We start from the raw sequence: 15000 nt of genomic DNA on the forward strand, positions 1-15000 counted from the left end.
CACACACAGTACTCAGCTACACACACAGACACAACACACAGCACACACACAGTACTCAGCTACACACACAGACACAACACACAAACACGGACACTCAGCACAGACACAGCACACACACAGAGACTCAGCTACACACACACACACACAACACACAAACACGGACACGGACACTCAGCACAGACACAGCACACACACAGCACACACACAGCACTCAGCTACACACACAGACACAACACACAGCACACACACAGTACTCAGCTACACACACAGACACAACACACAGCACACACACAGTACTCAGCTACACACACAGACACAACACACAGCACACACACAGTACTCAGCTACACACACAGACACAACACACAGCACACACACAGTACTCAGCTACACACACAGACACAACACACAACACACAAACACGGACACTCAGCACAGACACAGCACTTGGTTACAAACACAATTAAAACGACAACATTTAGTTACAGTCAAGGCCAGTGATCCAAAGGCTCATTTCCTTGCAAACACATGACACAAGTCAATTCAGATAAACACAGAAACTGGGAGACAGACAACTCCAGCAGAAGTCTAACTGTAAGAACATGAAACACATTCCGTCAATGGAGAAAACTGAAGTGAGTAGCCAAGAACTGGACTGACAGCAAACATTAACACATTTACGACTAGCCTACATATGCCACCCAATTTAGTAAACGTCATCAAAACCCTTTATCCTGCAGAAGACTACATAACCAAGTATCAAACGTTAAACTCTGATAATATGTTCACACTAATTCAAAATTAATGAATAGGTGGTCAGGTTTTAAATCTTTCTAATCTAATCATTTCTAATCAAACTAGATTATCCAATCAGAAAAGTCTCAAAGTTCCCAAAGCAAATCTCCTCACAGGTTATGCAACAGACATCAGCAGGCGATAACGGAGGTTACGGGGTTACCTATAGAAGCACGGCTCGCGAGCACAGCTGCGGTCAGCGCTCCCGCGGAGGCTCCATAGAGTCTCACAGAGCCGTGGACAAACTCCGGGGCTTGTTCCAGGAGACAGCTGGCCACCCCTATGTGGTAGACCCCCAGAAACCCACAACCCGCGAAAGACAAGTTCCAGTCGTCTTTACACGCGAACATGATTGATCACAGCCAACAAAGAGAAAAAAATAGGATAGGCCTATATTTCTCCTTAGCTTGGCCACTCTATGATATAGGCTAGGCACATATATTCAGCTCTTGAAGGTGTCTCTGACTTTTTAAAATGAGAACATAAATAGCAAAGTAAAACTATACCGGTCAATAAGCTCCGCGACATGCCGCCGTTCTCCCCTCCCCTCCAGACGCCTGGCCAATGAAATGTATCTTGCTGTTCGGCTCACCGCGATCCCCGCCCCACAGCAATGCCGAAACCGCGGAGTATTCTGCTCCGGGCACAAGTTTCAGCAAACACATTAAAGAGCAATGCCGAATCACATGGCCCAGGACGCCGTCTGCATGCCTTGAGCGTGAAACCTGATAAGGCATGGTAGAACAAGGATAGGCTAATGAGGCTAAGCGGTTATAGCTCTCTCAGCGTCATAATTTACCTCTATTCACACCATAACATAATTTTCACAGACTGGTTTCTGATGGCTATAGTCTACAACTATTTATGCAAGCTATTGGCGTATTTCATGTCAATAGTTGGATTTGAGCGAAATTTGAGGTCCATGTTTAACTGTAAGATTGTCCAAAACGCCCGTGAGATTGTCAGTAGGCTACTGACTGTCAGTACTGTCCGTAACGGCCGTGAGACCGTCAGTAGTGTGTGATCCTTCATGGGAGCCGCCCGTGCGTGCGTGAGCGCTGGTGCTGATGCTGACTGTCGGATGCGCGCGTCACCTACAGCCTCATGACATCATTTCTTCCCACGATGATTGGCTGAAACTCAAAGCGCGTGCATGTCCATTGCATATTTGTCAAACATTGTGGGCTGCGGAAAATATAGCGTTTCTCTCCGAAAAAAACCAAAACAGCATTATTTTTGCTCAATAGTTTCGTTTTGAGCATGGCAGAGAGTGAAGTGGACACGCCTAGCACACCCATAGAGTACGAGAGCAAGTACTTCGAGCATCATGGAGTTCGCCTACCTCCCTTCTGCAGAGGGAAAATGGAGGAGATCGCCAACTTCTCTCTCAGAAGTAGCGACATATGGATCGTCACTTATCCAAAGTCAGGTAGGCCGAAAAGCGTTTATCCGGTTCCTCGCGCAGGGCCGAATCCGAACGCGTTCTGTGGTATCATGTCGGTCGCTGGGTCTCTCAAGTTCACCTGAAGAGACCAATCAAACACAAACCCCATTAACTGTAGGCCTATTACTGTTTACTTGGGTCCTTATTTTGTGTTAGGCTACAGCCCGTTAAAAACACTGTCCTAACTGTCGACATCATTCGCGATTGGGTCGTAATTCGCCTCTTCCTATTTTGGTCCACTGGGTGTAGCCATTGACTAATAATGAAAAGATAGCCCAGAGGCCCAAACCTGAATGAGATTACGTAACGCCATCATCAATGCGTTTACATCCAGTTCTGTCCGACTTCCTCAGAGGATGCTCACACAACAAGAACAGACCCAGACTTTAGGCTAGCTACGCCACCTACTTCTAGTCAACGACGTGCTTGTCTATAATGAGATAATTCTTAATGAATGACATCTTTGGCCATTAGGCCTAACAGTGTGCACGCACATACACTGTGCTGTATTTGTGTTCTCAATAAATAAGATCATTCCAATTTATCCTCTGCTGTGCTTGAGGCCGAGAGCGGAGGTAATGACGTTGTACTACAGTCTGTAATCAACATTAATCAGTCTACAGGCAGAGTACGCCACACTGTATGCTCTACTTACTATAGGCATAGTCAAATAATTGGATTGCAAAAGTGTAATGTAAGTAAAGTAATACAAATGTAACTGTTTTCTCGCTGATTGACAGGCAACAATGCATGTGGTGTTCTTATTATTATTCATAACAATAATAGTGCGAGGGCAGACCGCGAGCTTTTGCTGTCGAACATAAACATTGAAGGAGTCGTCACCGAGCGCACTCAGTCGTCATGTGTCCGGTTTGCCCGTGGGGCGTCATGTGTCCAGTTTGCCCGTGGGGCGTCATGTGTCCGGTTTGCCCGTGGGGCGTTTACCTCCATTAAGACAGAAGCAGTGGTGTGCATGTGCACGGCCATTAAGACGCTCGAGCTGCCGCAATGCTGCTGTAGTTGCTGCTGCCACGTGGTGCGCTCTGTTGACAACCTCTGATGCCACGCGAGGAGAGGATAGTGTTTACAACTCACTTTGGTTCACGTCTTTACCGGGAGGGAAGGGGACATTCCGCCGCTTATAAAAACTGTAATGAAAAGTGATAGTAATAGAAAATATGATCGCTGCTGTGTGTGTGTGTGTGTTGTGTTTGTTTATGGTACAAGCGTGTTCGTTTGTAGACAGTAGGCCTACACAGTTGAACACCTGGGAGTGGGAGGCACCCAGTAGCTTAAAAGAAACACAGAACACAAAAATAAAAACACTCCCAAGTCTCAACTCTATAATGATGAAAAATACAAAGATGATAGATTTCCTACAGGGAACAGACTGTGATGTAGTATGCACAAGTAGAAGTAATGCATGTACATGTCCATGGAGGAGATGCAGAGTGAACAGTCCAAAGTGATTACCAGTGTAGAATATAATAAAGTGAACAGTCTAAAGTGATTACCAGTGTAAGAATATAATACTTTACACTGTAAACCACAACAGGTTCAATGAACTCTAAAAATATTTGATAAAACTGATTACCTCAAAATGTTAAAATATATTTTAAGTAATTACTACCTAAAATCAGACAAGTTATTCTACACATGAACTCGAGCATTGAGAACATTGTTTGTGTACACAGAGTTTGCTAAAAGAAGTGAGTTGTTCTCAACTCTGTACACAAACAATGTTCTCAATACTCAAGTTCATGTGTAGAGACCCTCGAGCAAAGTTTCATGCTGTGTCGAGCCTTCCAAGTGTTTTAAAAATAGCGATTTTGATCAAAATAATAGTGCCCCTCGCACTCCCATTCAAAAGGCCATTTGAACCGAGAACGACAATACGGTCAATCTTACTTCAGTCCCAATTATGCTTTTAAATGAATGTTTGACTCGGGTACATTCACAACAATACCCTGGACCCTATTACCATGGTCTAAAACGCATGGTCACTAGTCAAAACCTTATTTAAATTTAGTAGGATGTCCAGTCCACATTGGGAGTGTTTTCTTTATCAAACGTCAAGTGCATGGCGCAACAAGGTGTTCCTATGTTTCTTAATCAGTCATGGGTGTGTTTTGGGAGTAACATTATTTAAACCAATGAGAATGACATCTGTTATTCCCTTTAACAGCAAGCAGCGCAACTTCAAACAGCGCATCAGTATTTTGATAGTCAGCGGCGCATTTGAAGGAATCTGCTTGCACGCCAGACTGTATGGAACAGTTATTCCACTAAAATATGCTTTACTAAAACCTAGCAGAGTATAGCCTTCACGCATTTGCACTCGTCTATTATTTGAACTCATTGGCTAAGTGAAACTAACTTCATTGTGGTGTCAGTCAACGACAAAACAGTTATACACAGTTAATTACTTTCACTATTGACTGACAATGAGTTACCATCGAAAACATAGCCTGAAAAAAGCAACACTTACCCCAATAATGTTCGAATGACTGAATAAAACAACATTTATCCTGCAGAGGAGTTGCTTATATCTCGTGACAGTGCGTCTTCAGCTGTGCTCCATACGTGTCTCTCCCCTCTCCCCTAATCACTTTTAACCGTCATTACCAATTTGCAAATGATGGTGAATAATTACTCATCGTGAGATGTACTTTATCTTTATTCTAATTATGTTTCCCATTGTAATCGTGTAATTTGTAATGTTTTGCATGGATGTGCGCAGGTGTGCGTTTGTGGATGAGAGAAGCAGGGTGCGTTGTGCACCCGCCCATATCACTGTTGATAATGTGCTCTTAAAATAACATATAGAAACTCACCATGGATTTCTGACCAGGTTTCTCTTGGTCAGGGACGTAATGCGCTTTAGGTATGGGACAGGCGCCTCGATCGCGACAGCATTATGCCTTTGAGAATCTGAGTGAAACGTCTGATTCGGGAGCCACTGTAGGCCTACAGTACATCACATCCCTGCAAAGTTTATTTCAAAAATATTTCCCAACCAGCAGTGATTCATTTAATGCAGCATGTTGGTATTTCATTGAATATATTGTACAATGCTGTAAAATATTGGCCTATGCTTCCTAATATGTTGCTGGAAAACAGAAATATGTGTGTTTAATTTACAATGGCACATTATGTATGTATTATATCTGCAGCTCAGCCCCAGAGTCCTCCACCATGGCTCTTATATAGCCAGATTCAGGACAGTCTGGCCTACACATACATGAAAGTCATGTCCAGCTGGAAGCTTTATTAGTTACTTACCGGTAGTAGTATTAGTTACTCAGTTACTTATTAGTATTAGTTACTTAGTTAGGATTTAGGATACTTATTGGATTTAAATGATCATGTTTACTTTTCCACCTCAACATTAAATGACCCTTTTTTCATCAAACATCAAACAACAATATACTACTCAGCACTCATGACCCCCCCCCCCACACACACACACCTACAAGACTTTTAGCACTTTTACATCCCTCTCCCTATGCTACAGACCTTTTATTTATTTTCTTATTTCATCACACGTCAAAAAACACACACACACACAGTTGGGTTAGCCCCTTGAGCCGTGGATCTGCCCGAGTTTTTCCTTGCCCCTGTTGCTCTTGGGTGCTCCTTGTTGGTGCCCCCCACCCAATCCCAATCCTCCCCCACCTTTTTTATGCAGCCCTTGCCACTTAATCTACTAAACCCCTCTTCTACTGCACTTTTTTACCCCCCCCCCCATTAATGCACAAATAGGCTGACACCAGACATAATTTCACTGCATTTCTTACTTCCAGTAACTATATGCATGTGACAATAAACGTCCTTGTATCCTTGTATCCTTGTAGGTTGCGCTGAGATAATGCGGTATGTCGCGAAAATAGGGCCCCCTTATTTTTACAGAATTGCGTGTGTGTGTGTGTGTGTGTCTGTGTGCATGGGCGGATTATGAACTTTCGGGCCCCTGGGCCCAGATGTATTAAGGGCCCCCCACTAATTGTCGTATATGTGGGAGGGGGGGCGTTGGGGGTCCTCCCCCAGAATTTTTTTAATTTGTTTGATGTGATTTCCTGTATTCTGGTGCATTTTGGGGATGGCCAATACTAAATTAAAGACTCATAGCCTACATCCTGATTTGTTGATATTGAGGCAATGATTCCATGCAAAGGCTTTGGCTTCAGGGCCCCCTGACCCCTTGGGCCCCTGGGCCTGGGCCCGTGCAGTAATCCATCCCTGTCTGTGTGTGTATGTGTTTGTGTGAGTGTGTGTGTGTATGTGTGTGTCTGTGTGTGTCTGTGTGTGTGTGAGAGTGTGTGAGAGTGTGTGTGTTTGTCTGAGTGTGTGTGTTTGTGTGAGTGTGTGAGAGTGTGTGTGTGAGAGTGTGTGCGTGAGTGTGTATGTGTGTGTAAGAGAGTGTGACACTGATGGTTTTTTGGGAGGTCTGTCTGTCTTCAGACGCTGATGGTCTTTTGGAAGGTGTGTCGATCGTGGACAAATAAATAAAGTGTGTGTGTGTGTCGATCGTGGACAAATAGGCAGCTCTTCCACCGTCATAGGAGAGCATGCCTTTGAGCAGTGGCACTTTTTAATCTTGGAGAATAAATTTGCTGCTTATTAATTAGAAATGATCATCTTTAAGGCTTTATGACTGAATGTGTGTGTGTATGTGTGTGTGTGTGAGAGTGTGAATCTTTAAGGCTTATGACTGAGTGTGTGTGTGTGTGTGTGTGTGTGAGTGAGTGTGAATCTTTAAAGGACAAGTTCGCTATTTTACACTTAAAGCCCTGTTTTCAGATAGTTTATGATTAAATAGAACGGTTAAGATTGAAATTTGGACACATGCTGCTGTTCTGAGAATTTTTGGTTTCTGTGGTAGCGCCCCCCTCCTCCAGAACGCTGCATAGGTGCACTGGAACAATCCTTCCTAAACTTTCGTTCACAAAGACGTGAAACTCACCGAGTGGTCAGGGCTGTTCACTGATATGCTCACGCAAAAATCACTGCAAAAGATGCTTTCCAACAGGTGTTTTACCATTCGTTGTAAAACTGTGGAGCTATTTTTCCAAATGCCTCACACCCGTACATTCTTCCGTTGAGAGCTTGAATAATAGACACTCCAGCCCAGTTGGTGGCGATGATGCACTTGCGAATTACAAGCAAACCACTGGCATCTCATTGAATACACAGAAGCAGCTCGCTGTCTTGAAGTATTCAGCTAAACAGACAGCTAAAAATGGGGCGATTTTGTGCAGTTCCGAATTGCGGGAAAATTCGTGGCAAAAAAGTTGTCACAGATTTCCTTTCAATGATCCAGAAAGGCTAAGTTTGTGGCTGGAATTTTTGGGGTTGGATGTGAGCACACCTGTTGAGAATCTGCAGAAAGCTCCGTGATCACCGTGTCTCTGCGGTCTGCATTTTACTGAACTTTGCTGGAGGTCGAAAGAAATCGCCCAAAAAGCTCTTTCGCCTGAGAAATACAGCGGTTCCCACATTACGGCCTGGGACGACAGAGTTGGAAGAACTTGGGGTAAGGTTTACATTTTGTAACGTAACGTTTGTAACAGGCAGAAAATGAACTTATTTGTTATGTCTATAACCTGTCATGTTCACATCATAAGCACATCATAAGCCTAACACTAACCCTAGCCTACATGAATAATTTGGCTACATGATTTTGTATGTTTACTATTTTTTTGGCTGTGGAACTTTCATGATGAAAACGTAATGATTCATGTAGGCTATCATTCACATTGTGCAAGTTCCAAGACATTTTAGCATTAGCCATGGACGTGACAAAAATTTGGATAGTGTAGTAGTAGGGGTGTAAAGATTAACCGATACGTATCGGTATCCGTTTTTAACGTGTAAGATACGGCTACATCGATACGTGAAGCCCCGTATCGGAAAAAAACTGAAATGAACCGGTCGTTATATCGATTTACTTGTTATGAATTGGTGCACAACCTTTTCTGCTCGCTCAGACTCATTTACGTTCCAAGCAGCGCGTTCATCCCACTTCCAGTTTTGAAACTATACGTGGCACGGAATTGTGGGTAATGCAGTTCGTTTTTGGTTACATTCATTGCCCAAAGTTATCAAATGACCTCATTACCCATACATCTATTGCAACTTAACCATGTGACAACTTGCACTCGGTCGGCTTTTGTTTTTCGAAATCCAGCGCGAAATTAAGCACTTATAGCTTTCCTAAACAGCAACGATAGTCTGTAGAGTAGCCTTACCTTTGATGAAAGGATTTCCTTAATGTTAAATAATAATTTGGCCCTTGCTGCTAAAACGATGCATAAATTATTGGCCAATGATTTTGTTCATATTCACTCAGACTTGTGGCATTTTAGGTTTCTGCATTAGGTCTACAGTTGGAACAAAATAAGCCCAGAGAGTTCATTGATTTGTAGGCCTATTTTATTCTTGTAGGGTAGGCTAGGCCTATATGAGAAAAGGCCAAGAGTGTCTTAAGCACTGATTTATTTTATTTCGGTATTGTCTTACCTCAACAAGGCTACAGCTCCATGAAAACAATCAGATATAACTCTATAAAATCTGTAAAGTCTATAAAAATTTATTTTTATGTTGTATTTGGCTGCTGTGCTTGACTGAAATGTAGACTATTCTTTTTTCATTTCAATACAGTATATGAAACAAACCTCAGTTTAGATAATCATATTCACACATTTTGTTGCCTAATTGACAACCATGACCATGATAATTGATAATATAAAATGAATGTGCACCTTGAGCAAATTATAAAAAATCTTTCAGAATGCTTTCCATTCTTGAACTGCATCAAATTGCATCGAATCGCATCGCATCGAATCGTACTGAATCGTTTTTTATAAACATGTATCTTTTCTTGTATCGAATCGTGCCCATGTATCTAGATCTAGATCGTATCGTCTTTTACATGAGAGATTCACACCCCTAGAAAATACCATATATATATATTTGTTTTGTTTTTTTACCATCGCTTTGGCGCCCCCATGGAGCTGCGCCCCTATGCGCCGCATATAGCGCATACCCACTTTTTGCGCCACTGCGTAGGCTACTACATAGGGGTGTGAATCTCTCATGTAAAAGACGATACGATCTAGATCTAGATACATGGGCACGATTCGATACAAGAAAAGATACATGTTTATAAAAAACGATTCAGTACGATTCGATGCGATGCGATTCGATGCAATTCGATGCAGTTCAAGAATGGAAAGCATTCTGAAAGATTTTTTATAATTTGCTCAAGGTGCACATTCATTTTATATTATCAATTATCATGGTCATGGTTGTCAATTAGGCAACAAAATGTGTGAATATGATTATCTAAACTGAGGTTTGTTTCATATAATGTATTGAAATGAAAAAAGAATAGTCTACATTTCAGTCAAGCACAGCAGCCAAATACAACATAAAAATAAATTTTTATAGACTTTACAGATTTTATAGAGTTATATCTGATTGTTTTCATGGAGCTGTAGCCTTGTTGAGGTAAGACAATACCAAAATAAAATAAATCAGTGCTTAAGACACTCTTGGCCTTTTCTCATATAGGCCTAGCCTACCCTACAAGAATAAAATAGGCCTACAAATCAATGAACTCTCTGGGCTTATTTTGTTCCAACAGTAGACCTAATGCAGAAACCTAAAATGCCACAAGTCTGAGTGAATATGAACAAAATCATTGGCCAATAATTTATGCATCGTTTTAGCAGCAAGGGCCAAATTATTATTTAACATTAAGGAAATCCTTTCATCAAAGGTAAGGCTACTCTACAGACTATCGTTGCTGTTTAGGAAAGCTATAAGTGCTTAATTTCGCGCTGGATTTCGAAAAACAAAAGCCGACCGAGTGCAAGTTGTCACATGGTTAAGTTGCAATAGATGTATGGGTAATGAGGTCATTTGATAACTTTGGGCAATGAATGTAACCAAAAACGAACTGCATTACCCACAATTCCGTGCCACGTATAGTTTCAAAACTGGAAGTGGGATGAACGCGCTGCTTGGAACGTAAATGAGTCTGAGCGAGCAGAAAAGGTTGTGCACCAATTCATAACAAGTAAATCGATATAACGACCGGTTCATTTCAGTTTTTTTCCGATACGGGGCTTCACGTATCGATGTAGCCGTATCTTACACGTTAAAAACGGATACCGATACGTATCGGTTAATCTTTACACCCCTAGTATTTTCTATATGTAGGTACTGCTGTCCGTTTCTAAATCATTTCAACTTTTTCTCAATGTTCTATAACATTTTAGAGGACTAACAGGCTTGAGTAGGCGCCCTATCTCATAAGATTCCATTATAGAATTTTGACATAGAAGAGGAAGTGGGGGCGCCGTGAGTGTTGGGCGAGCAGAAGCAGCCTACGAGTAGTGAGTTGCCGTATATGGAAAAAAGATGGATACAGCAAAAAAAAAAGCTGTTGACGACTAAAAATAGAAAAAGAAAGAGGGAAAAGGAGATGGCATGTCAAGGGATTCAACAGCAGTTAAATAAGTGGACGATGAAAGGCAACAGGTAGGATTTAAAGTAATGACGTCTGTACTTGGAGGCTTGCAAATATGAATGTTAACAGACTAACTAGCGTTTGTTAAACATAATGCCGATTGAAACAGCCTATTCCATTCAGATAGCTAGGTGGCTACCATACTGCACTTTTAATGGCCAACTGCAAACAGAAATGTCATGCTAGCAGTAACTCATTACATTTTTCCATATCCTAACAATGAAGGCTCCTTGTAATAACTCAATATTGTGTTGTCAATGTGGTGCAAACAAACAAGGCTAGAGTGCCTATCAGCCTTATCCATTGTGAGCATTAGCTGGCTAAAGGACGTTATGAGAACCGTTTAGACTCTCTTAAAGTGGCAATGCACCATTTATCAATACTTATCAAGTATAACATCAAGTTAAACATCAAATTGGCAGCATTTCTTTAAAAACATATTCAATAGACACTAATACACAGTAATAGTGTAAATTATTGGTCTTTTGTTGTGCTTTAGTTTGTGTGTTTTTTTTTTTTTTTTTTTTGGGGGGGGGGGGGCGCCAATATTGTTGTTGCATACCCCTCAAAAATGGTTAGTTGCGCCCCTGAGCCTACGATACCGCGACTGCATAAGACTACAGAAAGAATACAAACAACCCCATATCCATTTACGGCGGCGGATTAATACCGTACCTCACAGCACATCCAATACAAGCCAATGGAGTTGGACAAAAACTATGATAAAACCTGTTGGAAAGCATCTTTTGCAGCGATTTTTTGTGTGAGCATATAGTATATAAGTATGATCCTGTGAGGGAAATTTGGTCTCTGCATTTATCCCAATCCGTGAATTAGTGAAACACACACAGCACACAGTGTACCCACAGTGAGGTGAAGCACACACTAATCCCAGCGCAGTGAGCTGCCTGCATCAACAGCGGCGCTCGGGGAGCAGTGAGGGGTTAGGTGGCTTGCTCAAGGGCACTTCAGCCGTGCCTACTGGTTGGGGTTCGAACCGGCAACCCTCCGGTTACAGGTCCGAAGTGCAAACCAGTAGGCCACGGCTGCCCACAATATCAGTGAACACCCCTGACCACTCGGTGAGTTTCACGTCTTTGTAAACGAAAGTTTAATGCGTTTTAGAAAGATTGTTCCAGTGCACCTATGCAGCCGTTGTGGAGGTGGGGGGGTGCTATCACAGAAACCGAAAATTCTCAGGACAGTGTGTCCAAATTTCAATCTTAAACATTCTATTTAATCATAAACTATCTGAAAACAAGGCTTTAAGTGTAAAATAGCGAACTTGTCCTTTAAGGCTTTATGACTAAATGTGTGTGTGTGTGTGAATCTTTAAGGCTTTATGACTGAGTGTGTGTGTGAGTGTGAATCTTTAAGGCTTTATGACGGAGTGTGTGTGTGTGTGTGTGTGTGAATCTTTAAGGCTTTATGACCAGTGTTGGGCAAGTTACTTCAAAATCATAATGTATTATGTATTACTTATTACTGTCATTTCAAAGTAATTTGTTACATTATAATATTACTGTCTCTGAATTGTAAGGCATTACACTACTATTGCATTACTTTTAAGTTACTTCCACCAAAATATCTAGAAATATGGATTTGCCATTCTAAATGCAGTTTATTACGCTCAATGCAGCTTGCTCTTCCAATGGAGGGAGATGTGGTTTAGCATAATGACTGAGCTAGGCTTAAGGCTAACAACAGTAGAATGCAATAGGCGCAGTGCTCATGATGCAATACAAGGAACAATCATAGTCAGAATTTTGTTAAAAACCGACAAAAGGTCAAAGTCTGGTAAATTGTGATAGAAATACTGTAACTTTAAGGCCTACTCATTAAAATCAATAGAGAGCCTACTATATTGTAAATCAAAGCTTAAAGGAACCGTATGTAAGATTGTGGCCAAAACTGGTACTACAATCACTTTCAAATTACTGTAGAGCGGTGTATCCCCTTCCCCTCCCCTCTGACTGGCAGAGTTGGCAACCGGATGATGAAACACTACTGACTTTGTGATTAGTAGGTGGAGGGTGGCGCATTAGGCCAAAACACAACATGACAACATCAACATCAGTTGAGGGCTGCAACTTCACTTTTTAAATGACAATATCCTGGCCAGACTACTGTTGTCAGTGATATAAGTATTTGAAATGAACATGATTTCTTAATGTCTAGTGACATATCAGGGCAATTTTATGATTAATTGAAATACATTTTTTACATACGGTTCCTTTAATAAAGACATGTCAAGATGGTGGCCTGCTGGCCATTTCGGTGCCCTAAGTGAGTGGCTTTGAGTGAGTGACATTTAAATGATAACTCAAACACTCAAACACCTGTGTGTTTTTAAACATTAATTTCTGAAGAAATGCTGTTTTACCTATAAATGGTGCACTGTCACTTTAAGAGCATTGATCTTTACGTTGTCATAATGCCCTTTTGCCAGCTCTTGTTTACAAGCCTTATTTGTTTGAGTTACATTGATAGCACAATATTAACAATAATATGCACAATGTTAAGTTGTTTATTGCTTTGGAAATGGAAGTATGCAATGACATGTTGCTTCACATTTCGTTTTGCGAATACAAGTGAATTATGAGCCTGGTATCCACCTAGCTATCTGAATGGAATGCGTTTCAGTCGACTCAGCATATCATGTGCTTCATGTAGCCTAAATGCTTGGAAAACGAATGATTGAAGACCCATCAATTATAGTACTACGTGGTGATTGAGAGAACCCAAAAGGTATCAAACTTGCATGTAACATCGTGTTAGTGCATTTTGACATTGTAAACGTTATTGATGAAGAGTGAAACACAGTTTGCAATAAAGCTACTATTCATTGGTTACATTTGGGTGCCCCCTCTATCCTTTGGTGCCCAACGCAAAGTGCGTGATGCGCGTGGTGGCACTGCCAGGCTACACAATCTTTTTCTGCATTTCTATCCCTTTATTCTCTTCAATTCAAGTTCACAGCACAAAGCTGACATGCACAACAGCATAGTTTGTGTTTTATCAAGAATCAAAAAGATTAGCGTGGCATTACTTTAGATGTTTCATTAATTTACTTGTGCTATTTCGCGAGGCATAGAGAGATCTTTCGGTTTCGCACACAAAGTGCACTAACTATTATGTTCTTCATAGCCTTGTCTCTGACAAGCTGAAAATAATGAGCGTAGGCTTATTTCCATCCCGCAAATAGAGTCCGCCTGCGAGTCTGCTGCAGCAGTCATATTCAACCAGTATCAGGAGATAACATTCTACTATTTTGCGCTGATTTTTTCTCCTCTGTTGTTCTCGCGTGGTGTTTGCAAATATCAAAACAAAACACCACTTAATTTCGGGTTAAATGCATTGTAACGCGCGTTACTGAAGTTTGTACCGAGTAAAATATTACCCAATTTTTTTTTGTAATGCCTTACATTACCACGTTACCGCAAACAGCAATATATTACAGTAATTACATTACTTTTGTAACGCGTTACACCCAACACTGTTTATGACTGAGTGTGTGTGTGTGTTTATGACTGAGTGGATCATGTAAAACGATTTTTGCGTCTTTCTTTCATGTCATGTCATGTGATGTGAGTCTTCATTGTAGATAAATAACTCCATTCAGCTGAGACTACAGAGCTTCTCACACAACTTGGTTAGTGTGTGTGTGTGTGTGTGAGAGTGTGTTAGTGTGTGTGTGTGTGTGTGTGTGTGTTAGTGTGTGTGTGTATGTGGTGAAAGAGTGTGTGTGGGTGAGTCTTCTCATGTGATAACCCTCAGTGTTTATGCTGTATTAGATGCTGTAGTATTAGTTCTGATTAAGTGCAGATGCTCAAAAGTCTCTCAACACATTAGCCCCATGAACACACACTCACATAGACATACACACGCACACACACACACACACACACACACACACACACATGCACACACACACACACACACACACACACACACGCACTCACATAGACATACACGCACATGCGCGCACACACACACACACACACACACACACACACACACACGCACTCATATAGACATACACGCACATGCGCACGCACGCACACACACACACACACACACAGAGAGAAAGCGAGAGATAAATCACCTGCAGGACACTACCCTGCTGAAAAAAACAGCCTGACCTGTGGGGTATACTACGAAGCACGTTAGACATATCTAGGCTAAGTAGACATCGAGGCTTGACAAAGCCTTGACTCAGGGGTATACG

The 15000-nt window shown here is 41.6% G+C and overlaps 2 protein-coding genes across 2 annotated transcripts in view; one reads left to right on the forward strand and one right to left on the reverse strand.

Moving 5' to 3' along the window:
• The window catches only part of pnpla3 (patatin-like phospholipase domain containing 3), a 58480-nt gene extending 57335 nt beyond the window's left edge, over positions 1 to 1145 (reverse strand). Inside the window, exon 1 of the mRNA XM_076297479.1 lies at positions 959 to 1145. Coding sequence (XP_076153594.1) covers positions 959 to 1145 — 187 coding nt within the window. The remainder of the gene's footprint in view (positions 1 to 958) is intronic.
• A 910-nt stretch (positions 1146 to 2055) lies between these two features.
• sult4a1 (sulfotransferase family 4A, member 1) overlaps positions 2056 to 15000 on the forward strand; it is a 39426-nt gene continuing 26481 nt past the window's right edge. Inside the window, exon 1 of the mRNA XM_076297241.1 lies at positions 2056 to 2224. Within this exon, the coding sequence (XP_076153356.1) occupies positions 2056 to 2224 (169 nt within the window). The remainder of the gene's footprint in view (positions 2225 to 15000) is intronic.

Source organism: Alosa pseudoharengus, unplaced genomic scaffold, assembly GCF_046254945.1.
Source record: "Alosa pseudoharengus isolate Yale_2024_CS ecotype anadromous, Long Island Sound unplaced genomic scaffold, YU_APseudo_1.1 YU_APseudo_1.1_scf_20, whole genome shotgun sequence".
NCBI lineage: Eukaryota > Metazoa > Chordata > Actinopteri > Clupeiformes > Clupeidae > Alosa > Alosa pseudoharengus.